The sequence below is a fragment of the Cetorhinus maximus genome, chromosome 16, assembly GCF_964194155.1.
Source record: "Cetorhinus maximus chromosome 16, sCetMax3.hap1.1, whole genome shotgun sequence".
NCBI classification, from domain to species: Eukaryota; Metazoa; Chordata; class Chondrichthyes; order Lamniformes; family Cetorhinidae; genus Cetorhinus; species Cetorhinus maximus.
Genome location: NC_135894.1, coordinates 9,100,249 through 9,117,410, shown reverse-complemented (window position 1 = coordinate 9,117,410; position 17,162 = coordinate 9,100,249). Strand labels below are relative to the sequence as shown.

At 42.6% G+C, this 17,162-nt stretch overlaps 2 protein-coding genes across 4 annotated transcripts in view; one reads left to right on the top strand and one right to left on the bottom strand.

Moving 5' to 3' along the window:
* Window positions 1-2,088, bottom strand: part of ofd1 (OFD1 centriole and centriolar satellite protein) — an 82,415-nt gene extending 80,327 nt beyond the window's left edge. Inside the window, exon 1 of one of the 2 annotated variants that reach the window (XM_078559348.1) lies at window positions 1,952-2,088. The gene's annotated coding sequence lies outside the window, so the exon portion shown is untranslated. Of the gene's footprint in view, window positions 1-923; window positions 1,022-1,951 lie in introns of those variants that run through there. The other variant, XM_078559349.1, reaches the window with a different exon arrangement.
* Window positions 2,089-2,137: 49 nt separating this feature from the next.
* Window positions 2,138-14,732, top strand: trappc2 (trafficking protein particle complex subunit 2). Of its 2 annotated transcripts, none has more exons than XM_078559363.1 (5): window positions 2,138-2,248; window positions 8,516-8,622; window positions 11,516-11,660; window positions 13,638-13,723; window positions 14,290-14,732. In XM_078559363.1, the coding sequence occupies exons 2-5, from the start codon at window positions 8,530-8,532 to the stop codon at window positions 14,386-14,388; spliced, it is 423 nt and encodes a 140-aa protein (XP_078415489.1). In that variant the 5' UTR covers window positions 2,138-2,248; window positions 8,516-8,529; the 3' UTR covers window positions 14,389-14,732. The 2 variants fall into 2 exon arrangements, with proteins under 2 accessions (XP_078415489.1, XP_078415488.1); XM_078559362.1 differs by having other exon boundaries at window positions 11,516-11,664; window positions 13,642-13,723.
* The last annotated feature ends 2,430 nt before the right edge of the window (window positions 14,733-17,162 follow it).

Below are 17,162 nucleotides of genomic sequence, written 5' to 3'. Positions count from 1 at the left end.
GGCATTACCGTCACTGAATTCCCCACATCCTGAGGGTCACCATTGACCAGAAACTGAACTGGGCTAGCCATATAAATACTGTGGCTACAAGAGCAGGTCAGAGACTAGGAATCCTGTGATGAATAACTCACCTCCTGACTCCCCAGAGCTTGTCCACCATCTACAAGGCACAAGTCAGGAGTGTGATGGAATATTCCCCACTGGCCTGGGTGAGTCCAGCTCCAACAACACTCAAGAAGCTCGACACAATCCAGGACAAAGCAGACTGCTTGATTGGCACCACATCTACAAACATTCACTCCCTACACCACTGATGCACATCAGCAGCAGTGCGTACCATTTACAAGATACACTACAGAAATTCACCAAGGATCCTTAGACAGCACCTTCCAAACCCAAGGCCCCTACCATCTAGAAAGACAAGGGCAGCCGATAGATGGGAACACCACCACCAGGAAGCTCCCCTCCAAGTCACTTACCATCCTGACTTTGAAAATATATCGCTGTTCCTTCACTGTCATTGGGTCAAAATCCTGGAAGTCCCTTCCTAACAACACTGTGGTATACCTACACCACATGGTCTGCAGCAGCTCAAGAAGGCAGCTCATCACCATCTTCTTGAGGGCAACTAGGGATGGGCAATAAATGCTGGCCCAGCCAGTGATGCCCACATCCCGTGAATGAATTTTTAAAAAAGCTTTAAACCTCACATCCAGTTCACTGCCAAAGTTGTCTACTTCCACTTCTGAAATATTCTCTCTCAGTTCCTTCCTCACCCCAATTCCCATTGAAACCCTCAAGGAAACACTGAACACATCCAGAAACCCTAGCCTCCCAATCTCCACTTTACATTAAAACTCCGATTCACTCAGAATCCAGCCACCCACACCACCCCCTAATCGTAGCCGTGAAACCACATTCACCTGATGTTTGCCAATCTCCATTTGCTCCAATCTGTCCACATTTCAATTTCAAAATATCTGCCCTGTCTTCAAGAACCTTGACTTTTCTTACTTTCACAGCCAGCTCCACACACCTGCCAGCGCTCTCTGCTCTGTTATGTGTCCCTTCTCCCTCTTCAGAGTCTATAGTAAATTTATAGCTGGGTTTATTATCATACAAGAGATAGAGGTTATTGCACAATCATTAATACTATTTCATTAAATATTAAAAGATCTTTAGTGAATACATGCCATGATTTTACTGCTAAGTCATTGTACACTACATATGGATCTAGATGAAAAGAGCTTCTACAACTGCAGTCCTGTCAATCCATTGCTTGAATCCGGGTTCACTCTGCTGCTTAAAAATGTGCCCCGTTTTGATCTAACTCACTCAACGTGTCAGCTGTGGCTCAGTTCATAGCACCCTCGCCTTTGAATCAGAGGGTTGTGGGTTCATGTCCCACTCCCGGAAACCAAGAACTGTGATTGTACTCGAAAGAGTTGCAATCTGTGACTGTTGATAACTCGAAAGAGTTTCAAACCAGGTTGCACTGTGCTGCCCAACCAACATTCATGCCCTTGCGTTAACAACTTGTAAACGACAGAATATCTGCAAATCCTATAATGATGCAGCACGGCAGGCCATTCTGCCCATCGTGCCTGTGCTGCCCAGTACTTCACTGCAAACGTGTCCTTGACAAGAACAGCTCCACAGTGGAACAAGGAGATAGTTACAGCCCCAAGGCTGGAAATCTGCCAAGACCCATCTTTAGATCATCTTCATCTGGAAGTTTTTCATTGTGGTGCCCAGTTTCTCAGGCGGGTCATGGCTGGCGCTAAGCACATTGAGAAATGCCGGCGGGTCTGTGATGGCAACACAGCAGAAGCCCCTTCCCCAGCACATCCAGAAGCTTCAAGGCCTCTCTGCAGAAGCCCCTTAAAGGTGCCGCCCATTTCGGCTCTGGCCCTGGCCGGAGGACAGACGGACGGACCGGACGGCCACCCACCTGAGATCGTGACCCCCGGGTGACCCCTGGCCGCCGCTCGAGCTCTAACCGCCTCCTCCCGTCACTCCAGCAACCGCCAGACGCTGCAACTCGGTCACGGGCAAACCAGCCGTTGACATGGCCCCGCCCCCGGCCCCGCCCCTTCAGATGCGCGAAGCCGATTGGTTAAAAAAAAAAAGTGACCCATTGGTTCGCTTCCGGGGACAATTTCCCCTCCAATCGGCTTCTCCGGACGGGCCTTGGTCTGGTTGTCGGTTCCTCCCGTTGCCGCTGGCCCAGGCTGAGGAGACGCGCGCGGTGAGTGTGGGGTGGGCCCGCCGAGTGTTGTCGCCTTGTCATCGAGGGAACTGACCCTGACAACACAGGCCCGGGGCGGGCGGAGCCGGGTGTCCGGTGGGCCCGGAGGGGGAGCCGGGTGCCCGGTGGGCCCGGGTCATGGATTAACTGTGTTTACGGACCGACATGACCTTTCGGTCGGATGAAGCGCTCCGGGTTTGCGGCCCCATCTTCACCGTCCGAGTGGCTTTACCTCCCATAACTAATGTCTGTAGCTTCAGGCTGAGTGATGTTTGGGAGCCTCTTCTCCCTCTCCTTGGACAACATGGGGGTTGGGGCGGGGGCTGCTCCATCTAATGGTGCAGCTAAATATCCTCCCTCCCTCCCTCCCTCTCTCCCTCCCTCCCGTCAGTCTGTCTGTGTGGGGCAGTCGGTTAGCGCGTTCGGCTGTTAACCCAGAGGTTGGTGGTTCGATCCCACCCAGGGACGGACGCTAGTGTTTAACATTTTATGTTTGCATTTCGCAGCCACACGCTCCTGATCTGCGGGCACCCGGGGGTGGGGGTGGGGGGAGGACCTCCCCGTGAACCTGCTCCTGGGCTGGGCCAGGTTAGCCATTAACAGGTCCGGGTAGCGGGCAATCAAGGGGGTCGTCCGACCCGACTGTCCGCCCCTCTTCCGCGGCTACGTTGGCAGCCGGGTGTCCCTGGAGAGGGAGCACGCAGTGTCTGCAGGCACTCTCAAGGCCTTCCATACCCAGTGGGGCACCATGGGGGCTGGGGTGCCTTATCGACCCTGTTAATCACATTTTGGTTTGATGTTGTAAGTTTCCTTTAAATTGTGTCCTTGGTTTTGCAATGACCCTAACTTAGGGGCTGCGTTTAATTTATCCCTTGTTTTGTTAATTGTTTGACTCCAAAAGAGGTAAATATCCCCTCCCGCAATTTTCAGCCACCCAGCAGCCATGGATTCTTGTAGGCAGGGTAAAAACAGTTTAAAAAATAATTTCTGGCACAGAAGGATATGAGAAATTCCTTCCACTTCTCCCACAGATCACAAATAAGTTCTAGATGAAAGCGATGACAGAGATTCATCATCTCACATTCCACAGGACTTTGTGTATAGATATAAGCTCCTCTTGAAGTTTGCAGTGAGTCTTGCAATTCATTCCAAAGATTCCTGGAAAGAGAAATTCCCTAGCTTGTTTGTCTAGTTCCTTAATCTATCTAATCTGGTTTGCCCTAGCTATTGCATCCTAATACATTTTCTTTCACCATAAACTTATGGTGCTGGTCTGAACATTTGCAGGCCTTCAAAAGTAGCTGTTGCTGTACAACTTCTTTGTAAATCTGACATTTAAAATTCCAGAAATACAAATACAAGAGTTCATACTTTGAATATCAGCTATTTTTGGTGTTTTTTTCATCTTTACTATTTCATCTACTTGTCCTCCCCAACTGAACTCCCTCCCATGCTACTTATCCCCTGAAGGCAACAGTGATCACAAAATGGTTAGTGGTGAGATCAGCAGTTCAGCCTATCCAGGCAGATCCTAAAGCCCCTCATTTCACCATCAAATTCTTAAAGGATTCTAAGGTTTTATGCTTTCACTACTCTTCCAAGAAGTCTGTTCCATCCATTCATTTCATTTGGTGTGAAGAGGAATTTTCTTAAATTTAACATTTTACTATTTTGAATGGATGAACCTTTCTTAATGTTACAATAATCTTCCAGCTTTACTTTTTCCATACCCTTAACTATTTTTCATACCTTTAAGATCACACTCAAATGCTGCTTTTCTCAAGATGTCCCTTTAATCTTTCTCAAAATTCAGACCTTTGACACTGAATATCGCCCTCATGACTTCTTTCTGCACTTGAACAACCTTCTTATGTCTCAGTAACAAGAACTGGACACTATTCAAGGGCAGTTTAGCCAGAGCTCTGTACTGTTTGTTGGTCATTTCGTTTGGCAAAACAATAAGACTAAGTCAGTGTCATTTGACATCCCATTAGCTTTGATTGTTACCCTTCACTGGTTGGACATCTTGAGGCTACTGTGTTTGTCACTTGTTTTTTCTACATATATACAACACTTGAGACATACCTAGGAAAAAATTAACATAGTTTATATATTTTATCCAATTTGCTGTGTAATTTGAGTGGCCTCTTCTGATTTTACTGTGTCAATGTATCATTAATTACATTATCAAGGTCCAATAACAATCATCTTGTTGACAGGCAATTACATTGTCAAAACAGGTGGTGGGCATTGGCTCACCCATAAATGGTTAGATCTGTAACACTGGTCTGGAAGGGACTGGGTGAGTCTGTTACTTTGCAGAGCTGTCTTAAAAATAAACCTGCTTGAGGTGAAAAGGACTAGCTTTGGACTCATTCTTCCATGATAAGCACGTACTGGAACGAATGCACTGCCCTATCTAGTTTGTATAATTGACCAGTTTACAGCAAGTTTCTGATCCATCACTAACATCAATTGAAATGGTAATGGTCCCAACATTAAGCCACAGGGGTCCCTATTTATTCCTTCTTCACCCATCATATAACCTCTTTAATACTCGGTTTTTTGACCCAGTTTATTAGATTTGGGGTAAACCCTAGGAACATATCAGTTAAACTTGTATGAAACTTTCTTGAACACCTTTTGAAAGTTTAAGTGCTGCATGTCATGAAGCTTTACAAGAGTTATTCTAAGGATATTTCCTTTTCTGAATCTAGTTAATAAGTAGGTCACTATTGTGTATCTGTTTTCATCTTGCTCAGTTGGACATCTGCATGTATAAATCTGCTCAGTGATCAGCAATGAATAAAGTCTCCAGAACACAAAATAGGACAGAGTGTTTGGAAAGGGCTAGGAATCTAACTTCAAGCACATCAGATAAAGGGACAACAATGAGAAAGGGGACGGGAAATACAGGACTGAAGGTGTTGTATCTGAATGCACGCAGTATACGAAATAAGGTAAATGAGCTTGTGGCGCAGATTGAAATTGGCAGGTATGATGTGGTGGGCATTACGGAGACATGGCTGCAAGGGGATCAGGACTGGGAGCTAAATATCCTATATACATCCTATCGACAAGATAGGCAGGTTGGCAGAGGAGGTGGGGTTGCTTTGTTAGTAAGAAATGAAATTAAATCGATAGCAAGAAATGATGTAGGGTCAGATGATGTAGAATCTGTGTGGGTAGAATTGAGGAACCGCAAAGGTGGTAAAACCATAATGGGAGTTATGTACAGGCCTCCGAACAGTAGTCAGGATGTGGGGCACAAGATACACCAGGAGATAGAAAAGGCGTGTAAGAAAGGCAAGGTTACAGTGATCATGGGGGATTTCAATATGCAGGTAGACTGGGAAAATCAGGTTGGTAATGGATCCCAAGAAAAGGAATTTGTGGAATGTCTACGAGATGGCTTTTTGGAGCAGCTTGTGGTGGAGCCCACTAGGGAACAGGCAATTCTAGATTTAGTGATGTGTAATGAGGCAGATTTGATAAGGGAGCTTAAGGTGAAGGAACCCTTAGGAGGAAGTGACCATAATATGATAGAATTTACCCTGCAATTTGAGAGGAAAAAGCTGGAATCAGATGTACCGGTATTACAGTTGAATAAAGGCAATTACAGAGGCATGAGGGAGGAGCTGGCCAGAATTGACTGGGAGATGAGCCTAGCAGGAAAGACAGTGGAACAGCAATGGCAGGAGTTTCTGGGAGTAATTTGGGAGACACAGCAAAAATTCATCCCTAGGAAGAAGAAGCATACCAAAGGGAGGACGAGACAACCATGGCTGACAAGGGAAGTCAGGGACAGCATAAAAGCTAAAGAGAAAGCATACAATGCGGCGAAGAGCAGTGGGAAACCAGGGGATTGGGAAGCCTACAAAGACCAACAGAGGACAACTAAAAAATAAATAAGGAGGGAGAAGATTAAATATGAGGGTAAACTAGCCAGTAATATAAAAGAAGATTGCAAGAGTTTTTTTTAGATATATAAAGGGTAAGAGAGAAGCAAAAGTGGACATTGGGCCTCTGGAAAATGACACTGGAGAAGTAGTGGTGGGGAACAAAGAAATGGTGGAGGAAATGAATAGGTACTTTGCATCAGTCTTCACACTGGAAGACACGAGTGACATCCCCAAAGTTCAATAGAGTCGGGGGGCAGAGGTGAATATGGTGGCCATCACCAAAGAGAAGGTGCTAGGAAAACTGAAAGGTCTGAAGGTGGATAAATTACCTGGACCAGATGGATTACACCCCAGAGTTCTGAAGGAGATGGCTAAAGAGATAGTGGAGGCGTTAGTGGCGATCTTTCAGCAATCACTGGAGTCAGGGAGGGTCCCAGAGGACTGGAAAATCGCTAATGTAACCCCCCTGTTTAAGAAGGAGTGAGACAAAAGACGGGAAATTACAGGCCGATTAGCCTGACCTCGGTCGTTGGTAAGATTTTAGAGTCCATTATTAAGGATGAGATTTCAGAATACTTGGAAGTGCATGGTAAAATCGGGCAAAGTCAGCATGGTTTCATCAAGGGGAGGTCATGCCTGACAAATCTGTTAGAATTCTTAGAGGAGGTAACGAGTAGGTTAGACAAAGGAGAGCCAATGGATGTTATCTACTTGGACTTCCAGAAGGCCTTTGACCAGGTGCCGCACAGGAGGCTGCTCAGTAAGATAAGAGCCCATGGTGTTAGAGGCAAGGTACTAGCATGGATAGAAGATTGGCTGTCTGGCAGGAGGCAGAGTGTGGGGATAAGGGGGTCCTTCTCAGGATGGCGGCCAGTGACTAGTGGAGTTCCGCAGGGGTCAGTGTTGGGACCACAACTTTTCACTTTATACATTAATGATCTAGATGAAGGAACAGAGGGCATCCTGGCTAAGTTTGCAGATGATACAAAGATAGGTGGAGGGACAGGTAGTATTGAGGAGGCAGGGAGGCTGCAGAAGGATTTGGACAGGTTAGGAGAATGGGCAAAGAAGTGGCAGATGGAATACAACGTGGGGAAGTGTGAGGTCATGCACTTTGGTAGGAAGAATAGAGGCATAAACTATTTTCTAAATGGGGAGAGAATTCAGAAATCTGGAGTGCAAAGGGACTTGGGAGTCCTGGTGCAGGATTCTCTTAAGGTTAACTTGCAGGTTGAGTTGGTAGTTAGGAAGGCAAATGCAATGTTGGCATTTATTTCAAGAGGACAAGAATATAAAAGCAGGGATGTGCTGCTGAGGCTTTATAAGGCTCTGATCAGACCACATTTAGAATATTGTGAGCAATTTTGGGCCCCGTATCTCAGGAAGGATGTACTGGCCCTGGAGAGGGTCCAGAGGAGGTTCATGAGAACGATCCCAGGAATGAAAGGCTTAACGTATGAGGAACGTTTGAGGACTCTGGGTTTATACTCGATGGAGTTTAGAAGGATGAGGGGGGATCTGATTGAAACTTACAGAATACTGAAAGGCCTGGATAGAGTGGACGTGGGGAAGGTGTTTCCATTAGTAGGAGAGACTAGGACCCAAGGGCACAGCCTCAGAGTAAAGGGAAGACCTTTTAGAACAGAGATGAGGAGAAACTTCTTTAGCCAAAGAGTGGTGAATCTATGGAATTCATTGCCACAGAAGGCTGTGGAGGCCAGGTCATAGTGTATTTAAGACCGAGATAGATAGATTCTTGATTGGTAAGGGGATCAAAGGTTACGGGAGAATGGGGTTGAGAAACTTATCAGCCATTGTTGAATTGCAGAGCAGACTCGATGGGCCGAATGGCCTTATTTCTGCTCCTATGTCTTATGAACCTGGGCTCCTTTTTCCACCTTTGGACAATGGAGCCAATTGTTTTGTCCTCAGTGCCTAGCTGAGGGCAGCTAGCTGGTCACAGTCAAACCTATTGACCTTTCTTGTCTGTTACTTCAGGACAATATGATATATTGCATCTGTATCAGTTATTCTCTTTAATTATTCCTAGACACTAGTTACAGAGCAATATTGTCAGTCTCTGGGAACAGATGGCTCATTTTGAACTGGGAATCAATCATGCATGGCAGAGGGGAACTTATATTAAGAGAAAATGTTACTTAAAACAATTATGAAATTGAGTGAATTAATAAACCTTTTTCAGGGACAAAATGTAAACACTTTTAAAGTCGTTTTAATTAGAAATTCTTGATTTCCATCTTGAGCATATGTACATGAGCTCCTGCAGAACCACAAAAAACTAAAGTGATAATTCTTGTGGATTCATGATTCATTAATTTTAATATGAATGATGTTTTCTCTACAGGTTAAATCAGAGACATGTCTGGTAGTTTTTATTTTGTTATAGTTGGTCATCATGACAACCCTGTATTTGAAATGGAGTTTCTTCCAGCAGGCAAAATGGAGCCCAAAGTGAGTATATAGTACTTAAATACACTCTTACTAGGAAAATACTGTATCAGAAAATATCTGCAGCCTTTGACATGGTTGACCACACCATCCTTCTCAAATCCTCTCCACTGTCATCCAGGTGGTTGGGACTGGTTTTGTGGTTTCATTCTTATCTATCAAATCATAGTCAGAGGATCACTTGCAATGGCTTGGTGTCCCCCAAGGATCTATTCTTGCCCACTCCTATTTCTCACCTACATGCTGCCCCTTAGTGACATCATCTGAAGGTACAGTGTTAGTTTTCACATCTCCTACTACCTCTCTCCACTGTTGCAATTATCAGACTGCTTATCTGACATCCAGTACTGGATGTCAGATGAGCAGAAATTTCCTCCAATTAAAGACTGAAGCATTTGTTTTTGGTTCCCTCTCCCTGGCAACACCCTGAGATTAAGCCGGTCTGTTCACAACTTTGGTGTCGCTTTTGATCCAGAGATGAACTTCCAACCTTATATTCATGCTATCACTAAGACCACCTATTTCCAACTCTGTAACATCTGTCTTTGCTGCTGTCTGAACTCATCTGCAACCGAAACCCTCATTTATGCCTTTGTTATCCCTAGACTCAACTATTCCAACTCCTGGCTGGTCTCCTACATTCTACCTCTGTAAACTCGAGGTCATCCAAAACTCTGCTGCCTGTGTCTTAACTTGCTGCAAATCCAATTATATTCCCCTATCACCCCTGAGCTTGTTGACCTACATTGGCTCCTAGTCAAGCAACGCCTTGATTTTAAAGTTCTCATCCTTGTTTCAAATTCCTCCACTGTATCATCCCTCCCTATCTCTAATCTCCTCCAACCCCACAACCCTTCAAGATACCCCCACTCCTCTAATTCTGGCCTCTTATGCATTCACAATTATAATTGTTCCAACATTGGTGGCCGTGTCTTCAGTTGCCTAGACCCCAAGCTCTGCAATTCCCCCTGTACACCTCTCTGCCTCTACCTTACTTTCCTCCTTTAAGACACGCCTTAAAACATACTTCTTTGGTCAAGCTTTTGGTCATCTGACCTAATATTTCCTTATGTGGCTTGGTGTCATACTTTGTTTTATTATGTTCCTGTGAAGCCCTTGGGACGTCTCAGTGATTTCAGCTGTGCAGGCCCCAAGCTGTTGAATTCCCTCTCTATACCTGTCTTTCTACCTCACTTTGCTCCTTTAAAGTGTTCCTTGAAACCTATCTCATTGATCAAACTTTTTGTTATCTGCACTAATATCTCCTTATGTGACTTGTCAGTTTTTTTTTGATAACTCTCCTGCGAAGCACCTTGGGATGCTTTATTTTGTTGAAGGTGCTACATAACTGCATATTGTTGTTGAGTCTTGCCTTGCTTGCAACATTCCAATCTCAGATCTCTTTTCTGATTATCACAAACTTGCACCACAGGAGAGACTTCAGTGCTTTTACACAAATGAGACCCCATCTGGCATGTCTGCTGCTCTGCATTGAGAAACATGTCTATGGGATATCATTAGGTGGGGAATGGGATGAGATGCATGCTCAGGAAAATACTGTAGTAACCTTGACACATTCTTATCTGCATGGCAAGATCGTACTTCACATAACTTGTCCTTCAGCCAAATAGGCAGAGAGTTACTGACAACTGATCAGCTGTTTATACATGTGGGTCTTGAGATTCTGATGCGAGAAATCCTATTAAAAATAAATATTGTAGCCCTGCATCAACTTGTACACAGGCTAAAGATAGAATTGTAGTAGAGGCATGCAAACTTTGTTGGTCAGATAACACTTCAAATTACACTAGTGATTTTGTTTGGGATGTTTTTCCAAGACAATGTTCCTGACATGCATAAAAGATTTACTGCAAGGAAAGATGATGTACCACAATCCCTACTTTGGCTATAGATTCTTAAAGGCTACCACATGCTTCCCTCACTCAGAACAGTGGGGCTTTGAGGAGAGAGAAAGAGAGCTTTCCCATGACAAATTTAATTGAGAAGATAAAGGCCCAGAGAAAATTGAATAGAGTAAAGTGTCCTAATGCAGTCTTTATATTGATGGAGTGCCAACACTATTTTCACAGTGATGTCAGTATTGCTATGATGCATCTGGAGGTAAGCAATTGCTATGCCCTATTTGACCCTGAGTAACATTTCTACCCTACATGTAGTCAAGGCTGAGTGTTTCCATCTCTGCCATTTATGCCCATACCTCACTGCCAATATTGCTTGCTGAAGCTCTAATTCACATTTCTGTTGCCTCCAGAACTAACCCTTCTCCAATGTTGTTATACACAAACTTCAAGTTATTGAAAACTCTACATCCTATGTCTTCTCCCTCTAGGTCCTTCACAGCCATCTTCTTGTCCATGCCATGCTGGACTAGCTTCCATTGTCCCAGAAAATCAACTTCCTTGTTCAAAATCAAGATCCTTGTTCTGAAATTCCTGTGACCTTGCTTGAACCCAAGTGACCTTCTCCAGCACATATACCTACATACCTGCCTCTGTGACACTCGGCAACTGTTTCTCCCCCCACCCCACCTCTTTGTATTTTTCCTTCAATCACTGCATTTGACAATTGTAAATCTCTCCTTCAACTACACCATCTCCAAAAGCCTCCTGACTCTTTCCTTTGACCATATCTTTGGGCTCTGTCAGCCTATTTTTCTCCCCTGCATCCATCCCTTTGGTTTGCCAGCATGCTTCCTGTAGCTACTGGAAATTGTGATTTGGTTGCTCTAACGCTACAGCAGGGAAATATTGTTTCCATGCTAATCACTGCAGAGTGAATCCTTTTACGGGGTAATGGTTGGAAAGGAAAGCTGCCTTCTTTTTCCGAATGGTTTCTTTGTTATTTGCAATTTATTAAATTTTCTTTTCCAAAACAGGATGATCACCGACACTTGAACCAGTTCATAGCTCATGCTGCTCTTGATTTAGTGGATGAGAACATGTGGTTATCCAACAATATGTACCTGAAGACTGTTGATAAGTTCAATGAATGGTTTGTTTCTGCATTTGTTACGGCTGGACATATCCTTTTTGAGTAAATTTTCTCCAATTCTTTGTTCTCTAGGAAGAGATTCACACAAAAAACTTGCTTTTATGTATCTAGTTTTTTACCTTCTGCTCACGTGGCACTTTTTACACTGAAACTTTGCATAGATGTGTTGAATGTGATTGGCATGTGTATCTCAGATATTTTATCAATATGTTGCAAGAGTTGCACTCCAGAATTAAAATGGCTTTGAATTTCAGAAAAGTTAATGCTGTGAGGCGTAGTATTATAGATAACATCTTAAACGTGGTAGCTTTGCATTAAATTTAAGTTGGAATTTTAATTCGATTCTATAAAGTCTGGCATTGAGTCACATGAGGACTGTTTTCAACTTTAGAAACCACAAGTTTCATTGTTTCTCCTCCCCCATATCTAGAGTTTGTGAAATGGATACGACAAAATAGTGCTTTGAAAAGCACTGTTTTTGAAGAAATTGTTCTGGTGGTCTTGAACAGGCTATGCAGGAGAGCAATAAAACGCCGGTGTTCAACATTGTGGCATAAGTTTCTAGGTGAAGCCTGTGCAAACAAGTTTCCCATAAACCTTCACAATTAGAAAAAGGAGATATTCATTCTGTCTGTTTAGCCTCAATTTAAACATGGGTTCAGAGGAGAGAGAATCATGCCCTGAATCACTGGCAGCCAGTTCCCCCTCCTTTTAATCTATATAATTAGAAAGTTGGCTTGCCATAGTTTCTGTGATAGATACACAATATTGAACACAGTGTCTTGTTTTGAAATATCATCTTTTCTTGCATTGGGTAATTGAAAGAACAATAATGAATCCAAAATAATAAAGATTGAAAATTCGCATGTGGCTGTGATTTCACATACAAGCGCAAAATTATCTCAATGGAGAATATTAGAAGTACACAATAGAAGATATTCTTGTACAGCAATGATACCATTACTACAAAGTGGAAAGTTATTTGTAGTGACACACGCATATCTAGATATGGGGGAAACAATGCAACTTGTTGTTTCTAAAACCTGTCACTGCCTGACTCAATCCTGGACTTTATAGGACATAATTAAAATCCAAAACCCTATTTATATGATTCGCAAGGACGCTGATCCCAGCCTGGTTTAAGTAGAGCCCATCTTAACAGAACAACTCCCTCTTTCCTGAATGCTACTGCCGATCCGCCATGATTCAAAACACCTTCTTCCCACCTAGGTTCTAGGTTTGTCTTCAGCTGCAAGGAGATGGCCTTAATCCTGGCACCGGACAGGCTGCACAACCTTTGGAGCTCACAGTCACAGCTGCAGAGAACGGTATTTATCCCCCTGACTACACTGTCCCTATCATACCACTTTCCTTTTCGCTTCCCCAATTGAAATGCAGTTTGCACTATGATGCCGTGGTCAATTTGCTCAACACTGCATCCTTGTTCTCATCCGCACAGGTATCAAGTATCTCAAAGTCAAGGGCTAAGGCTCCTCCATCACTACATGCTGGATCTACATACCTGTTTGACTGTTAGTCACACCCTCCTTCCCTGACCACTGATCAACTATAAAGTTGATAAGGCATGTGACTGGCTCCTGGAACAAAGTGTCCACGTAACTCTCCACCTCCCTGACTTCCCGCAATGTCTGCAATCGGACTCCAACTCAGCAACTCTGGGCAGAAGTTGCTCAAGCTGCAGATACTTACCACAGATACGGTTGACCAGAACTGCAATGCATTCCACAAATTCCCACGTTGTAGCCATGTGACACCACCATCCCGCCATATCTGTCAAACCTTATTTATTGATTACTTAATTAGTTACTAATTTAGTTAGCTAAAGTAATAGCAAGTTAGTCTCCTAGCTTGAAGACCAAAGTATTGTAGCTGGTTTGTGTTATCATAAAAACTAGAAATACAAGTACTTGCTGAAAATATGTAATGGAAGCATTTGTTCCATTGCAATTAATTTTTCTGTTTATGCTTCCTTAATATCACTTCACATATGAGATTCATTATGTTGCATGATGTTCGGCAAGAAGATGGAATAAAAAATTTCTTTAATGATGTCTATGATTTGTACATTAAAGTAAGTAGATTTTACAATTTAATTTTTTAGTCTTGTTTTCCTACAGGGATAAATGAAAATTAGGATGTCATATTGTTTAACTTGTGTCTGATTCTGTAATCTTGCCAATATTTCCTGTTCTATATTTTTGTAAAGATTAGATTTAGATTAACCAATGAATACTGCTACGTGATTTCAATGGATTTATGATGAGACTTAATGCAGCATGGAATGTTAGTGTTAATTGAATGCAGACAGTGATCTAAAAAATTGTTTTGTGTATGTGAGGGTGGGCAGGGAGGATCTCCTATAAGCTCTTGGCAAAAAAGCAAAATTGTCTTCCCATAAATAAATCAGTATAATTACTAGATATAACACTGATAACTATCAAAGGATCATTAAATCTATATGAACATCTTCTGCATAAGTCTTAACTGTCCACACCTTTGATTTGAAATACATTTACTTTAAATAACTATAGCCAAATATTTCCAATCCTGGGTGCATTCAGTTTTATAATTACTCTGCAATTTTGTTTTAATGTTTAAGAAACATTTCCACTCTAATGTACTTGTTTTTCCCTTCAGTTTGCCATGAATCCATTTTATGAACCTAATACCCTCATTCGATCAACAGCATTTGACAGAAAAGTTCAGTTTTTGGGAAAGAAGCATCTGCTGAGTTGAACAAATGATAGTATATGTATATAGAGTAAATAAGAATACAAAAACAAAAGTACCTTTATTCTGTGTATAAAATGTTGTCTTTCACAAAATGGTGATTTTACTGTGACAGTTCTATCCCTTCAAGCTTATGTATATGTAGAAGAAATCATATGTGGGAAATGTCATCATTAATATTTACCAAGTGCAAAGATGTGTGTGTCAGTTACTTGATTAGGTTCCATTACTTCACAGCAACTGTATCCCTGTTGAAGTTTCCCTTTGTAATTAATCAGCTTTAAGAAAAATGGTGGTATGCATCTATATTAAATCTTGAGTCTGTATGCACTTCAACTTAAAAGTGACAAGATTTTTTTTTTGCATTTAATTTGTCTAATTTAATAGAAACTGTTTAGTAAACTTGTCACAAGGTAGTTGTAGTTTTCTGCCAGTCTCTGTTGTAAATGCCTCTGCCTGTACGTTAAAAAAAATGGCCATATTTCAACCATTTCCTCAACATCACAGAATGTTGAAAGTTGTACAACAATGTAATATCAAGAAGAATCTAGAGGACCATTGCAGGGATATCTGGCTTTGCAGGCACTGAGCCCGACCCACTGTTGTTTGTACCCCTCTGTGGTTCCAATTGGGTTTATTTCAATGCTGTAGAAGCTGGCATACTTATAAACATACATCCATACATACAAATTAGGAGCAGGAGTAGGCCTCTGGACCCCTTGAGCCTGCTCTGCCATTCAATAAGATCATGGCTGATCTGATGGTAACCTCAATTCCACATTCTCATCTACCCTGATAACCTTTCACCCCCTTGCATATCAAGAGTCAATCTAGCTCGGTCTTAATAATATTCAAAGACTCTGCTTCCACTGCCTTTTGAGGAAGAGAGTGCCAAAGACCAAGACAAGCCATCTCCAACGAGAGAGAATTATAACCTCCACAAGTTTAGATCTTCAAGAATGGAGATAAATCATGCTGTGAAAGCTGTCAAGGTATTTTCCTCTTGTTTATACATGCATTCTCCTGAAACACCTACTTCTTGTGGCTGAGGAAATCCTCCCAGAGACAGTATGGCTTTAGATATTCCACAGCAACCTCCAACAGGTCCTTTATTGCCAGACAAATCCAAGAAAAACGGTGAGAACACCAAGATCTTGTCATTGCATTTTCAAGGCACATGTTGAACATTGTTCCAGTGATACTCCAATCCCTTCCCTTTTTTCTAGTACATCAGTGACTGTATTCACTGTTGCTTCCTGCTCAGGCCTCCAGCTAAAAAAACTTCTACTTTGGTTCCAACACCCCCTCCCCCCTCACTGCTTGCCTTCACATGGTCCATTTCCATTTTTTTTCTTTCTCGCCATTGTTGGTGATAGGCGGTCAACCAGCATCTAGTATGAGCCCACTGAAACTTACAGCTACTTGACTCCTCTTCCTCCCATGTTTCTTCCTGTAGGGACTATTCCATTCTCCAGTTTTGGCTCATCTACTCTAACAATGACACCTTTCATACCAGTCTGCCTTTTCTGTGGTTGACCAGGGCTCTGTCCCATATCCATTCCCTGCACTTCCCTTACACCTTCCCTCCCAGAACCATTGTAGGATTCCCCACCTTCTACCCACATGAACATTTAACAGATCATCCTCATTTCTTCCAAAAAACATCTTTCCTATCACTCCCCTTTCATCATTCCAAAGGGACTATTGACTCCACAACAACCCATTCCACTCTTCCATCAATCCCCAAACTCTTCCTACTTGACCTTCCTATGCAAACACAGGAACTCCAGCAACTGTCCTTTTCCTTCCCTCCTCCCCATTACGAATCCTGGGAAATCTCTACATTGGGTTTTCTTGCATTAAAAAAAACAACTCAAGGACAAACTATGATTGATTGCACAATTTAATGTCATTGTTATGCTGAACTTTGTTTTATTCCTGATTGCAACATGCTCTGGGTAAAAGCAGCTGAGAGGTGACTTGATGGGAAACTGGTCTGGGCCTTTGTTGACCAAGTAATTTATTGACCCCAGAGGTTTTAAAAACAGATAGGCTGCTGTGTGAACTAAAGCACCTTAGTAGAATCGCAAGTCCAAATGTAGATAGTGCTGAGACAAAATAACTAAGTACCAAGGCCTCATGCTTTTCTTGCTTTAACCAAGCTTAGAATTTGAAATGGGTATAAGCTGATAAGAGTCTTAATGTAGGAAATCTGAGATTCTAACCTGGCATGGGCAATCAGATGGGTACATGAAACGATTGCATTTGGGCAACTCAGATAATAGCAAGGTAATGATTGGGTTAAATCAGTCACCATGGCTTTGTTGCTTGTAGAAAGTTTAAGAAGGGATTCCCCGAGCAGAACTTGTAGAAATATTGTGTTGCATTGACTGACATGATACCTGGGGCTTGACCAGGGAATAGTAATGTGCAGATTGCGCATCTACCCAGGGCATAATGCTAATGCCATTGTGCATTGACACTTCTGCTCAGATTATCAGCAAATGTCAAGCATTAGTTATACTGAATAAAATATAATCACTGTCATAAGTAAGGGTATTACTTTGAATCATTTCAGAACTTGAGAATAAGGGTTAATGGGTAAATTGATACTACATCCCCAAGTTCCACCACCACAATCCGAAGCCCCAAACATGTCTTCTGGATCAGTGATTTACTTAAACTTTAACATATATGCATCGCGAGCAAGGAAGAATCCTCTGCATTAGGGAAACTAAACTTTGAACACATCTGTTCAGTTCATAATCGTGACCCTGAAT